The 18,221-nt window shown below is 40.0% G+C and overlaps 1 protein-coding gene across 2 annotated transcripts in view; it reads right to left on the bottom strand.

The window, feature by feature from the left end:
* smad6b (SMAD family member 6b) overlaps positions 1-18,221 on the bottom strand; it is a 65,517-nt gene that overhangs the window by 18,820 nt on the left and 28,476 nt on the right. The window contains exon 4 of one of the 2 annotated variants that reach the window (XM_069910279.1): positions 15,025-15,090. The exons of the other annotated variant lie outside the window; for it this stretch is intronic. Within the exon in view, the coding sequence (XP_069766380.1) occupies positions 15,025-15,090 (66 nt within the window). The remainder of the gene's footprint in view (positions 1-15,024; positions 15,091-18,221) is intronic. 2 annotated transcript variants of the gene reach the window in all.

The raw sequence follows: 18,221 nt of genomic DNA, 5'->3' as shown, positions 1-18,221 counted from the left end.
AATGAAAAACACTTAAAATTCAGTTGCTGCCCTTAATGTGAGGAATCGCAGAAACAATGTAGAAGATCCCAAACAAAGCCACATAATGATTATTAGATCATCTCTTTTCCCTCAGTGATGTTTACAAAGACCCAGGATAATTTTCTTCTCCCACCATCCCCAGTACAATCAATCCTGATCTATAGATGTATTTAGTTTCCTCTGATTTAATGTAGTTATAGAGCCATAAACTGCTGAACTAGGCAGTTAAAAGACCCACATATTCAACCCTTTTTGCTAATCCCCTTTTCTGCAGTACTCGTATTCTTCCCTTCTTTCTCACTCTACTTTTAAGAGCTCATGATGTGTACGTCTTCCAAACCATGCTCTTTCATTTTCTTTCTTCCTTTCTGACTAGATAGAAAGTTACCTTCGAGAGGTGAGGAGGAATCTCAGTTGAGCATCTCATACAAATGGCAACACCTCTGACAGCAACACTCCTTTGCTACTACGCCAAGATATCTTGTACCAGTGCATCCAGAGCAGGCAAGTTCATGAGCTCCCGACCTGGAGTAAGAAAATCCATCGACTGTGCACTCTGGAGCTGATGGCCCTCACGTTGGCTCTTGAAATGCTGTCCCAATGGAGCCAATTAATGATAAATGCCATGCATTTTCATATAAAATTTAATCCATGCTCTGCTTTCCCACCCACCCCCTCACCCCAAATGAAGCTCCTCAAAGGGGAGTAGCTCTTACTCAACACAGAGAGTCACCTCAAAATATTAGAGCCAACCTCAATTCTTCCTCAACCAACTCCACAAAAGATCCAGCTCAGGGAGGAATCTGGGATAAACCTACAAAAGGAAGCAGTTTGTCTTAATCCAGACTTTTTCAATTGTGCCTAAAGATCCAGTTTAAGTAAGTTTATTTTTTTTCAATTTTTAAAAAAAAGCTCTATGTTTTTTGGCTGGAGATTTTTTTCCAAAAAAAAAGCCTTGTAAGTTTTAATTCCTGTGTACTTTTTCCAACTCTGTGTGCCAAAACTGTCCTTTGAGTTCAGGGCATTTCACTGCAAGTGATTTTAATGGAAGCCAAGGATATAGAAAACTCAGAATTTTTCAGCTTGATAAAACACTCACTTCTGTTCTCCCCCCTGCCATTCAACTCTCCTTCGCCTTCAGCTCTTCCTTCCCTTGACACTTGCCTGCTCCTCCTTTTTTCACTTTATCTCTTCAGTCCTTGTTATCAGTTGGTCCAGGCTTCATTAAGAGTTAATCTCAAAGACACAGTACATTCCAAAGCATCAATACCATTTCCTGTAGCTACCTTCCAGCTCATGGGCCACGAGCTTCCTTCATAAACAAGTTGCACAGTTAATTGATCTAGTAATACCCCCCACCCCAGAAAAAAGACGGGCAGTGTTTTTTTTAAATGCAGCAAACAAAATTCAAAATGACTCACTGAACCCTTCTGGCAGAACTTAGTACCCATCCACATTAAGACGCAAAAAGACTTATCACCAGAAGTTCAGTCAAACTATGAGGTTATGAACAAGCAAATTAATTTAGGATGGAGAGGTTTAAGGCTGGAACTCCAGAGCTTGGGAAGCTGAAAGTGGAGCAATGAAAACAAAGAATATGCAGGTGCCTCAAATAGGGGAAGGAAACCATGCAGGGAACTGGGTCTTTGAGGTATGGAGAAAGAGAGGGAAAGTACAGGAAGTATAAAAGATCGAGGAATCATTGCATGTGGCAGATTTTTTTAAAAATTTTGTTTCTATTTGTGATTGGATGAACAGCTATAATAGGTAAATAGACATTTCCAGTGTGCAGCTGAGGAAGTGGCTTTGAACTGTTGTTATCATTTTAATATAACACCCCCCCCCCCCCAAGACTTAACTATTTTAGAAAAAAATATTTATTTTTATGTGTATACATACATCATTTGTCTGTATGTACATTTACATGTTTTTTGCATGAAGGACCAGAGAACTGTTTTGTTGGGTTGTACTTGGACAATCAGATGATAACAATAAACTTGAACTTTGGGGCATGGCCACGTGAAGGACCTAGACAGACGGGTTTTAGTTGAGCTCTCCACGAAGCTCTCCACAAATAGAAGGTTAAAACTTGAAAATCAAGATAAAATGGATCCCACAAGTGTTGGGAGAAGACAAATTTGGAGAAAAAGTGCATATCGAGGCAGTTTACTGAACACTTGGACCCAGAAGAGCCAGTAACCAGAGACGAAAACCAGTTCTGGTGAGACTTTTAAGCTATCGAAAACTGGAGATAATTCTGGGAGCACCATATGATTACTCGAAACAGAATAATGGCCTGCCTGAGGTTGATCATGAAAAGATACTATTCTTTCAATACTTTAGCCCACATTAATTAAACAAAGAAAAGAATTTGAAGATGTGAAAAGACGATTACGTACTTAAAAACTTGAAATATTCAGTAAGATTCCCTGCGACTTTGAGGGTTGAAGTAGCAGGGAAACCAGTGATTTTTCAAGACCAAGAGTAAAGTGGAAGATTTTCTGCGACGTTTGTAAAACTAAAAGAGGTTGCCGAGGAAGATTGTGAAAATATTTATAATGGAACAAAGTAGTATTTTTTCTAATCTACTTTGTACTTATTGTTTAGAAGTGTTCAGAGAGGTCAGTAAAAGTGGGAAAAAAAATCTGGGAAAAGTAGTAGCAGGGTGGAGACTCCAGTTTAAAGGGGAGAAATTTTAGAAAGATGGCGCTAAAAGGAGGAATTCTTCTTCCTCGAGAGATTGATGAGCTTTCAGGGCTCTGTTAGGGCAGGGACAATGTGTGTTTTTCTTAAAGGGGAAGAGGATCACTAACTATTTAAAGAGTCAAAGAGATTTTATGTTAAAAATATATTGTTTTAAAGAAGAATACGGATAGAACTTTGAAATTTATTAGTTTTAATGTTAATGTAATTAATGGGTGAGTGAAGAGAAAACAGGTCTTGGCATACCTAAAAAAATTAAAGGCAGGTAGTCTTTTTACAAGAAAAAGATCTTACAATTGGAACATGCAAAATTAAAGAGGATGGGTGGGGCAAGTAATATCATCTCCATTTGGATCATAAGCAAGACCTGTAGTGATTTTAATTAATAAAAATATACCAAAAATAATAGAAGAGACATTAACCAATCAAGCTGGAAAATTTGAAATGCCCATTGTAAAATTTATGCAGAATCATGGACATTTATGAATATTTATGCCCCAAACTATGATAAACTCTTTACTAACGATATCTTTTTTTAAAACCACAGGGAAAGACAAAATATATTGATTGGAGGAGATTTCAATTTTGTTTAGATCCAATATTGGTCAAATCAGCGAGAACAGCAACAAGAGCAAAAGCAACATTATCATTTATGAAGATTTAAATTTAATTGATATATGGAGGCAGTTCCAACCCCTTAGAAAGAGACTATTCATTCTATTCAAGGGTACATGATTCACATACAAGGATTGACCTATTTTTAATGCCTGCTCAGTTACAAAGTAGAGCGATATAAAATAGAGTATTTGGCAAGACTTTTATCAGACCACTCACCGTAACCTATTGCAATAATGGAAAAGCAAGAAAGCAACTACCGATGGCATCTTAACGATACATTACTAAAGAAGGATTTTTGTGAATTTATTAAGAGATTAAAATATTTTGTAGAAACACTCTTCCTTCTACTGAGAATAGTTTTCTAATATGGGATACACTTAAAGCTTACTTGAGGGGACAAATTATTTCTTATACTAAAAATCTTAAGGGAACATGCAAGAGAATTAGAAGGTTTAAGAGAAGGATATAACAAAATTGGAAAAGGAATATCAGAAACCAAAAATATAGAATATTAAAAAAAGTTACAATATAATACACAACAAAACATACAGAATGGAAAAAAATACTAAAAGCTAAAAAATATTATGAACTAGGACACACATGTCAACTCAGGCCCGTGGGCCAAATTTGGCCCGCGATATAATTATATTTGGCCCGCAAGATCATATCAAATATGTATTAGAGCTGGCCCGCTGGCTGCCGCGCCAGTATAGGGCATGCACAGCTAATACTACAAATCCCAGAATGCTTTGCAAATGTGTTGGCGCCGGCCCGTCAACCCGATAATCGCCCCCACCTCCTCTGTTTACTTTCATTAGTATCTGCGACCTGTCGCCGAACTCACATGTAATAAACCCCTTACAAAAAATGGCCAAACGAAAGACAGAAAACAGGACCTTTCAAGACAGGTGGGAGGCAAACTATATGTTCATCATTTTAAAAGACAAACCTGTTTGTCATTGAAGCAAGTTGTTTTTTTTTGACTTGTTGGCTTGTGGGAAAAAAAATACATTTAAAAGGAGCTTAAAGGCTATAGAGAAATATTATTTATTGAATATTTTATTTCTCATTTGTTAATGCTTCTACTGGAAAGAGTTTAACCAAAACTATTATTAAACATTTATTTTAATAAGAAAAAGTTTAACATTACATATGTTGAAAGAAGAGAAAACATGCAGATGTTGTTGAAAATTTTCAATAAATATTTAGTTTGGCCCACGACTTAGTCCAAGTTTTTAATTTTGGCCCTCCGTGAATTTGAGTTTGACACCCCTGCTCTAGGATAACGGTGCATAATGTGTCATCTTGGGAGGTAAAAGCAGAAGAGTCACCCAGAATGATAAATGCAATAGAAACAGAAACTGATAATATAACATTTTAAAAATGTTTAGATAATACTATATGAAACTATAGAAATCAGAATTAGGAGATGAAAATGAAATGGAATAATTTTTAACAAATGCTGAACTTACTAAAAGAGAGAGAAAAAGATGACCAAGTACCTTTCACAAGGGAAGAAATAGAGAAAGTTTTTAAGTACTTTACAAGCTAAATAAGTAGATCAGTACAAGCAATATTTTTTATCAATTTTCTTTGGAAATAATAGGCCCCCTTCATAGATTTGAATTCAATAAAATTTAATTAAAGACTTTATTTACAAGTGGAATATTAAGTCAATAACAAAAACAGATAATCTTATATTAATCACATGATTAGAATTGGACAAGAAATAAAATTAATGTGTCAGGACAAAAGGAGGTATATCACTGAGGACACCATTATGTAAAAATGTACTACTGCCTATGAATCTGGGTAACAAAATATTGAATTCATGGTAATGATAAAGGAATAAAGTATGTTGATGACTGTTATATGGAAGGATCTCCATGTCTTTTGAAAAATTAAGCAATAAGTATGGAGTAGTTAATGGGACATTCTTCTGTTTTCTCCAGTTAAGATCAATCTTAAGAGAAAGACGGAGTCCAAACTTGGCCCCACCTGAAATTAGAGATGGAACCAACAAGTTGGGTGGGAAATATACCTATATTTATATCAAGGGATGTACGTTGCTCTCCAAAATGAAAGGTTTACAGAGATCAAAAGAGATGGGAGTTGGATCCAGGAGTTGCAACAATGGAAAGAAGCTGGTCTGATTGGTGTTTTGATAGTATGATGTCAATTATAAATGCAAGATATGGATTAGTGCAATATAATTTTCTACACCAATTATTCCTCAGCACAGAAATTACATAAATCAAATTCGGAAATATCAGAGATGTGTTTTAGACGTGGAATAGAAATAGGAACGTTTGTACACACTATGTGGCCGTGTGTGAAGGCGAGGCTTTTCTGGCAGGATATTCTTTGGCTTGGCTTCGCGGACGAAGATTTATGGAGGGGGTAAATGTCCACGTCAGCTGCAGGCTCGTTTGTGGCTGACAAGTCCGATGCGGGACAGGTAGACACGGTTGCAGGGGAAAATTGGTTGGTTGGGGTTGGGTGTTGGGTTTTTCCTCCTTTGCCTTTTGTCAGTGAGGTGGGCTCTGCGGTCTTCTTCAAAGGAGGTTGCTGCCCGCCAAACTGTGAGGCAACAAGATGCACGGTTTGAGGCGATATCAGCCCACTGGCGGTGGTCAATGTGGCAGGCACCAAGAGATTTCTTTAGGCAGTCCTTGTACCTTTTCTTTGGTGCACCTCTGTCACGGTGGCCAGTGGAGAGCTCGCCATATAACACGATCTTGGGAAGGCGATGGTCCTCCATTCTGGAGACGTGACCCACCCAGCTCAGCTGGATCTTCAGCAGCGTGGACTCGATGCTGTCGACCTCTGCCATCTCGAGTACTTCAACGTTAGGGATGAAAGCGCTCCAATGAATGTTGAGGATGGAGCGGAGACAACGCTGGTGGAAGCGTTCTAGGAGCTGTAGGTGATGCCGGTAGAGGACCCATGATTCGGACCCAAACAGGAGTGTGGGTATGACCACGGCTCTGTATACGCTTATCTTTGTGAGGTTTTTCAGTTGGTTGTTTTTCCAGACTCTTTTGTGTAGTCTTCCAAAGGCGCTATTTGCCTTGGCGAGTCTGTTGTCTATCTCGTTGTCGATCCTTGCATCCGATGAAATGGTGCAGCCGAGATAGGTAAACTGGTTGACCGTTTTGAGTTCTGTGTACAACCAGGATAATAGGGGTACCCTTTGCTGATACCTTTTGGGCAATTTTATTGAAAAAAGTAATAAAGTAACTAAACTCCAAATTTCATTTGTTAAAATAACTTTAGCTGTGGCAAACAAAATGTGTTGCAACCACCTGGAAGTCCAGCTCCCATCTACAGATAGCACAATGGAAGTCAGATGAATAGCTGTATTCATATGGGGAAAAAAAAACCAAATGCAATCTATAAAATAAATATGATGTACAGTGGATTGAACGTGACCTGATTTAACGCCAATTCAGATATAACGTGATGCCGCCAGGAGCAAGTACGCATGCTTAGGGTCACGGGGACCAGTTGGTGTTTTAATTTCAACTGTAACTACAACTTTTTATTGAAACCCCTGATTTAGCGCGATCCCGCTTTTTTTTTCCACTGTGATTTCTTTTGGACCCAAACCATTGCCATATTAATGGGGTTCCACCGTATTTATAAAAACATGGCAACCATATCTAGATGATATAGGGTCTCAAATATAAAAAGGCAATAATATTATAAAAATGTGACCTCCCCAATGAAGATTTTATTTTTTTTTTAACCCAATTGACGGTCTATAGATTTATATTGGGAAGAGGGAGGAAGGGAAGGGGTCATTGTGTTTTGTAAGAAAAAAGTTATATACATATATATTAAAAATGGAAATTTTTGATATGTAGATTTATGGAAAAAAAACAAAAAAATAAACTTGAACTTCTATTTTCATTTGTATTACCTATGTTAGGCATTGTTTCAAGAAGGCAGCCACCATCATAAAGGATTCATATTAGCCTGATCATGCTCGCTTCTTGCACAGAACTTGGAAGTTCAGCTCTGCCAGACTCCAGAAGTTTTTTTCTAACAGGCTATCAGCTCTTGAACCTCCCTGCACAACCCAAATCAGACCACTTATTCCATGATCACCAAAGAACTGTCTGCACTATTGCATGTTTTCTTTTGCAAAATATTTATCTATCTTTTATATATTTTTTCTCTTGTGCAGTAATTTAGTTTATTCCTATTGTTTGTTAGTTTATCTTATGTCCCTGCATTGCTGCATCAAGCAAGAATTTCTGTACAATGGATTTGTGAATATCACCATTAACTCTTATTACTGTTATAATGTGGGTAGAGCAGCCAATTTGCACAGAAGGACCCACGTCCCCAGCAGTGGGAGAAGGGAAGGGGATTACATAGGTCTTCATTAATATCATTAAAATCTCCACAGCCAAATTTTGGAAGTTTCTAAAAGGCTGCCTAGGTTTCCCATGACAAGTGATCTTGGCACAAATTTGAATTCGGAATGGGTGACAGCACCCTGATGTGATGACATGCTTGCGCACACATTCACTTGCTTGTGCACACATTCACTTACTTTCCCCCAGTGCAGCATTAACTCTTCTCTGCAATTCAGGCCTCAAATTCCCAGTGAAAATTCCTGAAATTCCTCAGCACAAGGAATGATGGTTTTGACTACTTTTCGACCTGGGGTTAGCTTTGCAATAATTACAGTAATACCAAAGACAGGGAAGGATCCATTAACACCAGCATCAAATAGACCTACTTAGCTCAGATTATAAGATAATAGCAAAATTATTAGCAAACAGATTGGCCGATTGTGTACCAAAAATAGTAAAACAAGATCAAACTGGATTTATTAAGAAAAGGCGAACAGCGGATAATATCTGTAAACTTATTAATCTAATTCACGCAGTTCAAGGAAACAAGAAACCAACAGTGGCTGTTGCTTTAGACGCAGAAAAAGCCTTTGACAGAGTAGAGCTACAGAAGTTCAATCTACCAGAAAAATATATTAATTGGATTAAAGCATTGTATAATGGACCATTGGCAAAGGTAAGCAGTAAATGGATAAATGGTAAGCAGTAAATTAAGTAGGTCAGCTAGACAAGGATGTCGCTCATTGTTCGCCTTAGCAATAGAACCTTTGGCAGAACTGATAAGAATAGAAAATAAAATGAAAGGGATAAAAATAAAGGAGAAGGAGTATAAAATTGGCTTATTTGCAGATGACATCATAGTATACTTAACAGAACCAGAAATATCAATAAAAGAATTACATAAGAAAATGAAGGAATATGGAGAAATATTGGGGTACAAGATTAACGCAAAGAAAAGTGATGTCAATAAGTAATGTGGATTATGCAGAATTTAAAAAAGAATCACCATTTAAATGGCAAACACAAGCAATCCGATACCTAGGGATCAGGTTAGATAAGAACTTAAGCCACTTGTACAAATTAAATTATCAGCCACTAATAAAGAAATTGCAGGAAGACTTAGAACATTGGAAAGAATTACCACTAACGTTGATAGGGAGGGTAAACTGCATTAAAATGAATGTGTTCCCAAGGATACAATACTTATTTCAAACGTTACCAATTCCCTTACAGAATTTTTTTTAATGAACTAAAGAGAACAATAAGGAAATTCTTGTGGAAAGGGGGAAACCGAGGATAGCATTAGATAAATTAACAGAGAGGTATAACCAAGGTGGTTTGCAGTTACCAAACTTTAGAGATTATTATAGAGCCGCACAATTAAAGTGTTTATCAGATTTTAAACCAGACAAGGGAAAAACCAGACTGGACTAAGATAGAACTTAGATAAAATAGGGGAGAAGGAACCAGAACATATACTTTATAAGTGGGATGAAAAGTTGGTGCAATATAAAAGCTCACCAGTATTGCATCATTTACTTAATATATATAGAAGATCCACTTAGAAAGGAAAAAAACAAATTAGAAAATACCAAAATGATTATTGACACAAAATCCACTAATCCCTTTTACAATAGATAACCTTTCCTTTAGAGAATGGGAGAGAAAAGGAATCAAAAGAATAGAAAATTGTTTTTTGGGAAATAATTTATTAACATTTGAACAGTTGAAGTACAAATATGGAATAACTCATGGCATAATGTTTGCACATCATCAATTGAAAGCTTATTTAAAGGATAAATTGGGAAACAGACTGAGATTACCAGAAGGAAGCAGCTTTGAATATGTGATTACAGACACAATGATAATTAAAAGATTTATAACAAACATGTACATTAAGGTGCAAGATAAGGAAAATGATGAAATAAACTAGAAACCTAAACAAAAGTGGGAAAAGGATTTAAACATAAAGATAAAAAATGAAGTATGGGAAAAGTTATGTTCTGGAACTATGAAGAATACAATAAACACAAGGTTACGCATGATACAGTATAATTGGTTACACAGGGTATACATCACTCCTCAAAAATTAAAAGAATGGGGTCCAACATTATCAGATGGATATTTTCGCTGTAAGGGGGAAATGGGAACAACATTACATGCAATTTGGGGATGTACGAAAGTGAATACATTTTGGGAAGATCCAAATCAGATAGTAAATAAAATCACAAAAAATAACATTCCCAAAAATCCAGAGATCTTTCTTTTAAGTAACATAAGTAGTAAAGAATTAGGCCTCAAATTGGATAAAGTGCAAAAAAGATTCATTATGATAGCCTTAGCAGGAGCAAAAAAATGCATAATATCAACTTGGAAAATGGAAGAGAGCATGAGAATACAACAATGGTACATGGAAATGAATAAATGTATTCCATTGGAAAAAATAACATATAATTTAAAAAATAAAGTCACATTGTTTAAACAAATTTGGGAACCATACATGGAACATAACAAAGAGAGCTTGCCTTGGACCTCCACCCCCTAAAATGAGAAGACAAAATGACTTGATTCAGTGTGTAACAAATAGATGACGTGACGCATTTTTCTTGTTTATTTTCCTTTGTGTGAAGATATTGTTTTATGGTTTTATTGTACATGTTGAATATTTATGGTTTTGGAGAGGGGTGGGAAGAGGGGAGGGAGAGAAAGGGGGAAAAAAGGGAGAAAATGCCACTCTGTAAATTTAATGAGAAATGTTTGTACATATTTTGGTTGATATGGTTCACAGTGTGAAAAATAAAAAATTATAAAAAAGATCAAACTCAGGTCACTGAGGCAGTGGAACAAACTGCTATCAGTGCAAATACCACATAGCCACTTTTGTCTTGCAGGAAGGCTAATGCCAAATGCTCCAACAGTTCAGACGTGGACATCTGATATTCATGTGTCATCTCTTAGTCGAGCTCTGCTCAGTGCCAAACTATGCCTCTCGATAAAGCTGCTCATCCCTCAGCTGGCATTGTTTTTCCAAAATTGACATAGTTCAGTTTCAACCACACCCTTCCCTTGGAAAGGTTGGCACAGAAGGAGGTTCCACAATATACCATTCAATGGTCTTCATGTGAAAGACGACCTGCTCCACCCACCAACTCCCAAGCCAAACATTAGGGCATTGGGTGACAGGAGCCCGGATGAATTGGGCACCCAAAAAAATACATTAACCTATAAATATGGATCACCATTGTATTGCAAATGCCCATCATTTCTGCAGTCAAATATGTCAACTGTTCAACGTTCAACAGGGAGATCCACCGCAGACCTACGTGGAAGTTCACCCTTTTTCATCCCATTGTAGAATCTCTTGAGAAAGGTTTTCAATGGACTCCTATTCACCTATTCTTCAGATGAATGTCAATTTAAATGGACATTGGAACTAGGCTCAAACCTCTTTCATAACCCTGGTGTCCTGGAAGAGGGCACAGACAGCACAAAACCCTGGATTTTATATCAAATTCTCCTTATTCAAATACCGGATCTACTCATGTAAACTTTGATACCATATAATAGTCAACCCCCCCCCCCCAACTTTTTGGCCCAAAAATCAGGTGTTTGTGTATAACCTGTGTAAAAGTCGACCCACCTACCCATTCATCCGAGCTCCAGACAGCAGACCCTCGCACTGGCCCCCCCCACCCCACTGGAGCTCATGATGCCTCAGCCGCCCGCCCATCCGAGCTCTGTGTCCACCATTCGATCCCCCAATGCCTTGAGTGACGCAGGTATTTACCAAGGTCAAAAGTTTGACCCATGTAAAATTTATACCTTTTTTGGCCTGAAAAAGTGTTCCAAAAAAAATTCAACACAAGTATATATGGTAATTTTTTTGTCTATTTTTATATGGCTCTGTACTGGCCATTTCTGTCTATTATAATTTTAAATCGGGTTTCTTTTTATTCTATCATAAAGTTAGGCCTGCAGGTATGTCCCACAGCCTTGCCATAAACAACACTTAAGCAGGTAGAGCAGCATAACGTGCCTGTGACTGCACCCATTAAGACTTGGCCTCTTTCTACCATCCCTCTCCAACTTTGCTCTTCTCCCTTCCCTAGTTCAGAAAGGTCGTAGATCAGAAAATGTTAACGGTGTTTCTTTATTAAAGGTGCTGACCGATCTGCTGAGGAATTCCAGTGTCATCGGTTTTAATTTCAGATTTCCAGCATCTGTGGGTTTTTGATTTTGTAGAAACCCTGGCTGAATTTCCACAATCCCCCAACTAATGGTTAATTATCTTGAATGTCACTCCAGCCAATTTGAAAAAGGATTGACATTCGCCTGATCAAACTTCCAAAAATATATCCCTTAAAACAATGTTCTCAACTTCTTTCACCCACATCACCTCAAGCATTCTTTTCCTTACCACAGAGCATTCATAACAAGCAAAAGGGGTGGAAGGGGATAGAAATGATGAGCTTCTCCTCCCACCCTTCCCCCCCCACCCCACCAAGACCATTCATGATTCTGAGAGGGGAGGAAGAGGGAAGGGAGGGAGGGAGTGCACACAAGAGTGAGGGGGGGGTGCAAGAGGAATCAAGAAAAAAGGAAAAGGGAGCAAGGGAGAGAGAGAGAGAGCGCTCCCCATTTTTCAAACAGGATGACATGGCTTTCTACAAAAGGTCAAGTGTCATCACCCTGACAGAGTGGGCCTCTGACTGAAAGGAAACAGCCACTAAAGGGGACCCTGAGCAGCTTATACAAAGCATGTTGAACTCCATGATCAACACAGCACAATAAATACAGCTCCCAAAGTGAAGGGTGTTCATTAAGGCAGTGGTAAGCCTTATTTTCTACTGCCTAGCTTGGCTGATTGGTTGAAGAGAATGAAAAGAAAGAACCCTATTGACATTGGCCCTGTCAAGACCACTTACAAGAGGAATGGGTGGCAACAGTGTAATTCTTCAAGCTTTACTTCTTTACACAGTGAACAGAGCCCAGCCACACTCACAACCAGGAATGAAATGTTCCTAGACCAAAGAACCTGAGAGGTAGGGTTCATCTGTCATTGACCTGATGGTCCTAATCATACCATCTACAAATTCTTTCTTATTGTGCAGAGACAAGAGTATTGGGTCGGGTAGTTCAATGCAACCCCATCACAAACTCTGCAGGAGTGTGGTGATATGCTGTGAGCTAATCCTAGCAGATCCTCAGATCACATCCATTACAATCGTTCTACAGGTATATCCATCCCCCTTTACGAATACTTGATGCTGGTAGAAGTCTCTGTCCCTAGAGGTCTCCAAATGCATTAATGGGATGCAGGGTCTCCCCATTCCAACAGAGCTGGGGACCAACTGCATCATCCAGAAAGTATAACCTACTTTGGAAGATATTTTGTGGAGGAACAATTCACCTCCTCAAAATAGTTCAAAACTGCTCTGGCACGAAAGAAGCTGCATTCTCCTGTATCCTGGACCTCCCTCCAACTTAGGACCAGCACAATTTTCTGCCTATTAAAATTAAGTATGAACATAGAAAATAAGATCTGCCTTGGTTTTCACCAAGAGGTGGAGGCCAGCTGCTACCCAAGCAAGTTGAGATAGTGGAGGAAGAGGGGGAGAAATCAGCTCCAAATACTCATTCTGAGGGGAATAAGGAGGCAGAAAAGCTGAGCTTATTCTTGAAGTTATGGCATTTGGGGAGAAGGAGATTGAAAACTGTATATCATCTGGCTGCATGACAAATGAATAGATGGCTTGGGGATCTCATGGGGCGTTATTTATGTGTTAGTGCCATCGTAACCTATGGCCTAAAGGCATCCATTGATCAAATCTATGCACGTGAAATACTGATAATCCACAACCGGAATGTAAAATGGAACATTTCCTTTGTCAACTAGAGGTTTGCTTGAATGGAAAAGGTTAGCTTGAACTCCTGATACCTCCTGTCTCAAAAGTTTTGTGAGGTAGACAGTGGGTCAAATTAAGTCAGATGTCATTATGATTCTCACTCTTGTACTGCAACCTCTTGGTGGTACCACTATTTCCCATGTGTAATCTTCTCCAGCCCTTCAACCCTCTGAATACCTTTGAAGAGCTGATGTTCCTCTAATAGTTTCTTAATTAGCCGTAGGTTTCCATGCTCTAACAGCAACAGTTGCACCATCAATGACTGAGGCTTGAAGCTCTGGCATTTCTTCCCCAAACCTCCCCACCTCTTTAAAATGTTTCTTATTCTCATCTGTTTCATCAAGCCCCATTGTTGATCGTTCACCTCACGTTTAAGAAGCAACGGTGCCAAAAACTAGAGAAACACAAAGAAACTGTAGATACTCTAATCTTGAACAAACAATGAGATGCCGGAGGAACTCAGTGGGTCAGACGACATCCAAGGGTAGAAATGGTCAATTGTTTTTGGGTCAGTCGTGATAAAGGATCCTGCGCCGCAACTTTGACTGACCATTTCTACCCATACCTGCCGAGTTCATCCTGAACCCTATTGGGTGCCAAAAACTAAGCGAATGATTACCACGTGGGAGAGTGTAAATGGAGGAATACTACTGCTGTACTTTAAATGTAGCTAACTGCTAAAAACAGCTTGAATAAAAATCTTCCTCATCCAACACAGAGGGAGGGATATCCTTCCACTCCTCAACCTCAATGTACAAGTAATCTTCAGTTAAAGTAGAGACAGGTGAAATTTAATGCTCAGAAATATACCCATTCCATTTGACCAGAAAAGAAAACAGAGTGGGCGATAGAAACTATTCTAAAAGGAATACAAGAACTGAAGTCTTGTTGACAGGAAGTTGAGAGGTGATTAAAAAGTTCACAGGACTTAATAAATAAAAGCTTAAAATAAAAGAGCAAGGAAATCAACATCTATGGAAATTTCACTTAACATTTCAGACCATAATTGGAAAAGGAAGTAGTTTGGTTTTAATTTGCAGAGACCAAGAGCAGGAATAGGTAGGTAAAGGGAAATAAAGGGGGAAACCCAGAATTGCTATGATAATCAGCTATTTAACACCAGTTTGGCCACTACTAGAAGATAGCACCTAGTATTTCAATGTTTCACACTTTAGGAAAGGTGTGAAGGGCTTAGAAATGATACAGGAAGATTTATCAAATTAGGATGATACCCTTCAGTTACATGGATAGACGAGAAAAAGTCAGGTTATTCTCAAAAGTAAGAGATTGCCGGGGGTGGTGGGGGGAGAAGAAAGAGTTTGGTGGGCTTCCGAGAGTTTTAAAATTGCAAGAAATTTTCATTCTTATAGTCATTTACATTGTACAACCTTTATATGCACCGAATTTCTTACTTGCTTTTCCTGCAGGTGGAGGGATCAACAAGTCGGGGGAGGTGGGGGAACAAAGTACGATGGCATCTAGAGAGAGAACCAAATGCAACATAAGGAAATGTTTTAGGGAATAGTTAGGGTATGGAATACACAGCCTAGCAGGCCAAACTGTAGCATTCAGAGGGAGTTAGCAAACCAAGCAGAAAAAGAATTGGCAGAACACGTGGCAGGAGAGAAAATGGAACTTGGATTGCTCTTCTAAACCTGTGGGGAAGAGCGCACAACTTGCATCACCTTGACAAGCACCCCCTTATTCCCACTGTGCATCAGCTTAGCTGGTTCAACAGAGGTAGTGAACTAGAAGCCGTCTTCCTGATTGGCTGTGCTGGGGCAATGCACTCTTGAAAGCTGTGTGACTGGAAGGGAGCAGGTCGCTGAACTCCAGCAGCCACACTAAGCTCTGGAGCCTCACAGCCGCCACGGGAACAATGCGACTTTTGATCACAAGAGTTCAGAGAAAGGTTCCCAAACTGGATGTCACCAGTTGCTTTTGTAGGAATGTTACAAACAGGCACTGGAGTCAAAGCACAAGCATGCTTGCTGCCCAGGTCCCAAAGCCAATGACTGAGGGGTTGGACATCCCTGCTGCACCTCCTATCGTGACAGGGCGGCCACTGCTCTTCACACCCAATGAAACCAAATAAAAGTGCAGTTACTGCTGCAACAGAAGAAATTGAGTAGCTGGTCTACACAGCAATGTTCTGCAGATGATGGCCCGATCATCTTTCAATGAAGAATTAAAAATAATTCCCTTCAAAATTGTGCTTGCGATCTTTTGCCCACATCCAAGCGAGAGCAGGCAGGATCCTCAGTTTAGCATCTCAACTGATACTGGCACCTCTGATACCACTACTTTGCCAGTGTGTCTGCTTGGATGTTGGCCCTGGCATAGAGCTCGTCTTCAGGCACTGGGCAATTGTGTCACCAACACTCATGGAGCCTTTCCGTAGTCTCTCTCTGCTTCTTACATTTTCCAAATCCCCATGTGTTGCTTCACCAGCATGCGGACAGTTTCTAACGTAATAAAAGTCCTCCAAATCCACTGTTTGCCCATCTAAGATCCATGCATCTCATTCACCAAAACAGCAGCGTTTGCCCGGAGAGAGGTAATTCCATTTGGTGGATGGACTGAAAGCAAATAGGCAAAAAAACACACTTGGCTGGCCACCAGCTGTGACACTACTTTGCAGCTCCCTTGATCCTGCCTTTATGGAATTTGCATGTTTTGCCAGTGATTCAGAGTTTCTTCCAGGTGCTCTGGTTTTGCCCCACATCCCATGGACATGCTAGTTGGGAGTTTAATTGGCTGCTCAAAACTATCCCCATATACAGTAGGTGGGGGACTGCAAGTCCTGTTTGTGTACTCCATTCTTTTTTTTCCTTTGGCTTGGCTTCGCGGACGAAGATTTATGGAGGGGGTAAATGTCCACGTCAGCTGCAGGCTCGTTTGTGGCTGACAAGTCCGATGCGGGACAGGCAGACACGGTTGCAGCGGTTGCAGGGGAAAATTGGTTGGTTGGGGTTGGGTGTTGGGTTTTTCCTCCTTTGCCTTTTGTCAGTGAGGTGGGCTCTGCGGTCTTCTTCAAAGGAGGTTGCTGCCCGCCAAACTGTGAGGCGCCAAGATGCACGGTTTGAGGCGATTTCAGCCCACTGGCGGTGGTCAATGTGGCAGGCACCAAGAGATTTCTTTAGGCAGTCCTTGTACCTTTTCTTTGGTGCACCTCTGTCACGGTGGCCAGTGGAGAGCTCGCCATATAACACGATCTTGGGAAGGCGATGGTCCTCCATTCTGGAGACGTGACCCACCCAGCGCAGCTGGATCTTCAACAGCGTGGACTCGATGCTGTCGACCTCTGCCATCTCGAGTACTTCGACGTTAGGGATGAAGTCGCTCCAATGAATGTTGAGGATGGAGCGGAGACAACGCTGGTGGAAGCGTTCTAGGAGCCGTAGGTGATGCCGGTAGAGGACCCATGATTCGGAGCCGAACAGGAGTGTGGGTATGACAACGGCTCTGTATACGCTTATCTTTGTGGGGTTTTTCAGTTGGTTGTTTTTCCAGACTCTTTTGTGTAGTCTTCCAAAGGCGCTATTTGCCTTGGCGAGTCTGTTGTCTATCTCGTTGTTGATCCTTGCATCCGATGAAATGGTGCAGCCGAGATAGGTAAACTGGTTGACCGTTTTGAGTTTTGTGTGCCCGATGGAGATGTGGGGGGGATGGTAGTCATGGTGGGGAGCTGGCTGATGGAGGACCTCAGTTTTCTTCAGGCTGACTTCCAGGCCAAACATTTTGGCAGTTTCCGCAAAACAGGACGTCAGAATCTAATATAGCAACCTAAATGATACATCCTGAAGGAAAGAATCTGCAAAGTAATTGGTGGGGGTGGGTGGTTGGTGTGGAAATGGGCCTCTCTTTTTCTATGAGAGCATTTACTGGGACTCGAGGACTTGAGTTAGGAGAGGCAAGATACACTCAAACTTTCCTCCCAGGCATGTAGAAGGCCAAGGGAGAACCTTATAGAAATATACAAAGCCACGAGGGCACAGACAAGAAGGGCCTTTTTCCTAGGATAGGACGACATATATTTTGAGGCATAGATTAGATTTAAGGGGAGACCAAAAAGGTTTAAAATTAATCCAAGGAGGACCTTTATTCCTCACACAGTGGAGGGTATATGGCATTAACTGCTAGAGGAAGTGAGTGACAGAATCATGTACAATTGGGGGAAAAAATGTTTAATTACATGGAAAGGATCAGCCAAATACAGGCAGATAAGACTAACTAGCTAGGCAATCTGGTCAACTCTATTACATAAAGCCAGGACAGATTTGATGGGCCAAATGGATTCCTTCCATGCTGCAATAAAAGATCTCAGGAATGAGAGTGGGGAATCCTGCCTGACTCGCATCACATTGCAAGAGTTTGGGGATAACACACAAGACCTATCTATACTTGTTGGTTGTCTCACTCAGCTGGCTCAGCACAGGTTAGGGCACAAGCTAGAATAGAAGACTTTATAGAAGGGCCAAGTGGAAACTATGTTCCAGCTAATACTCATCCTCAAGGTTTTAATCAGAGTTTACTGTGCAGAGATCTTGCCGTGCTCAAGTTGATTGCCATGTTTTTCTACATTTCAACAATATCTGTACATGGCGGT

Source organism: Narcine bancroftii, chromosome 14 (genome assembly GCF_036971445.1).
Source record: "Narcine bancroftii isolate sNarBan1 chromosome 14, sNarBan1.hap1, whole genome shotgun sequence".
Taxonomy (NCBI): domain Eukaryota; kingdom Metazoa; phylum Chordata; class Chondrichthyes; order Torpediniformes; family Narcinidae; genus Narcine; species Narcine bancroftii.
This window is presented reverse-complemented; position numbering and strand designations above follow the sequence as displayed.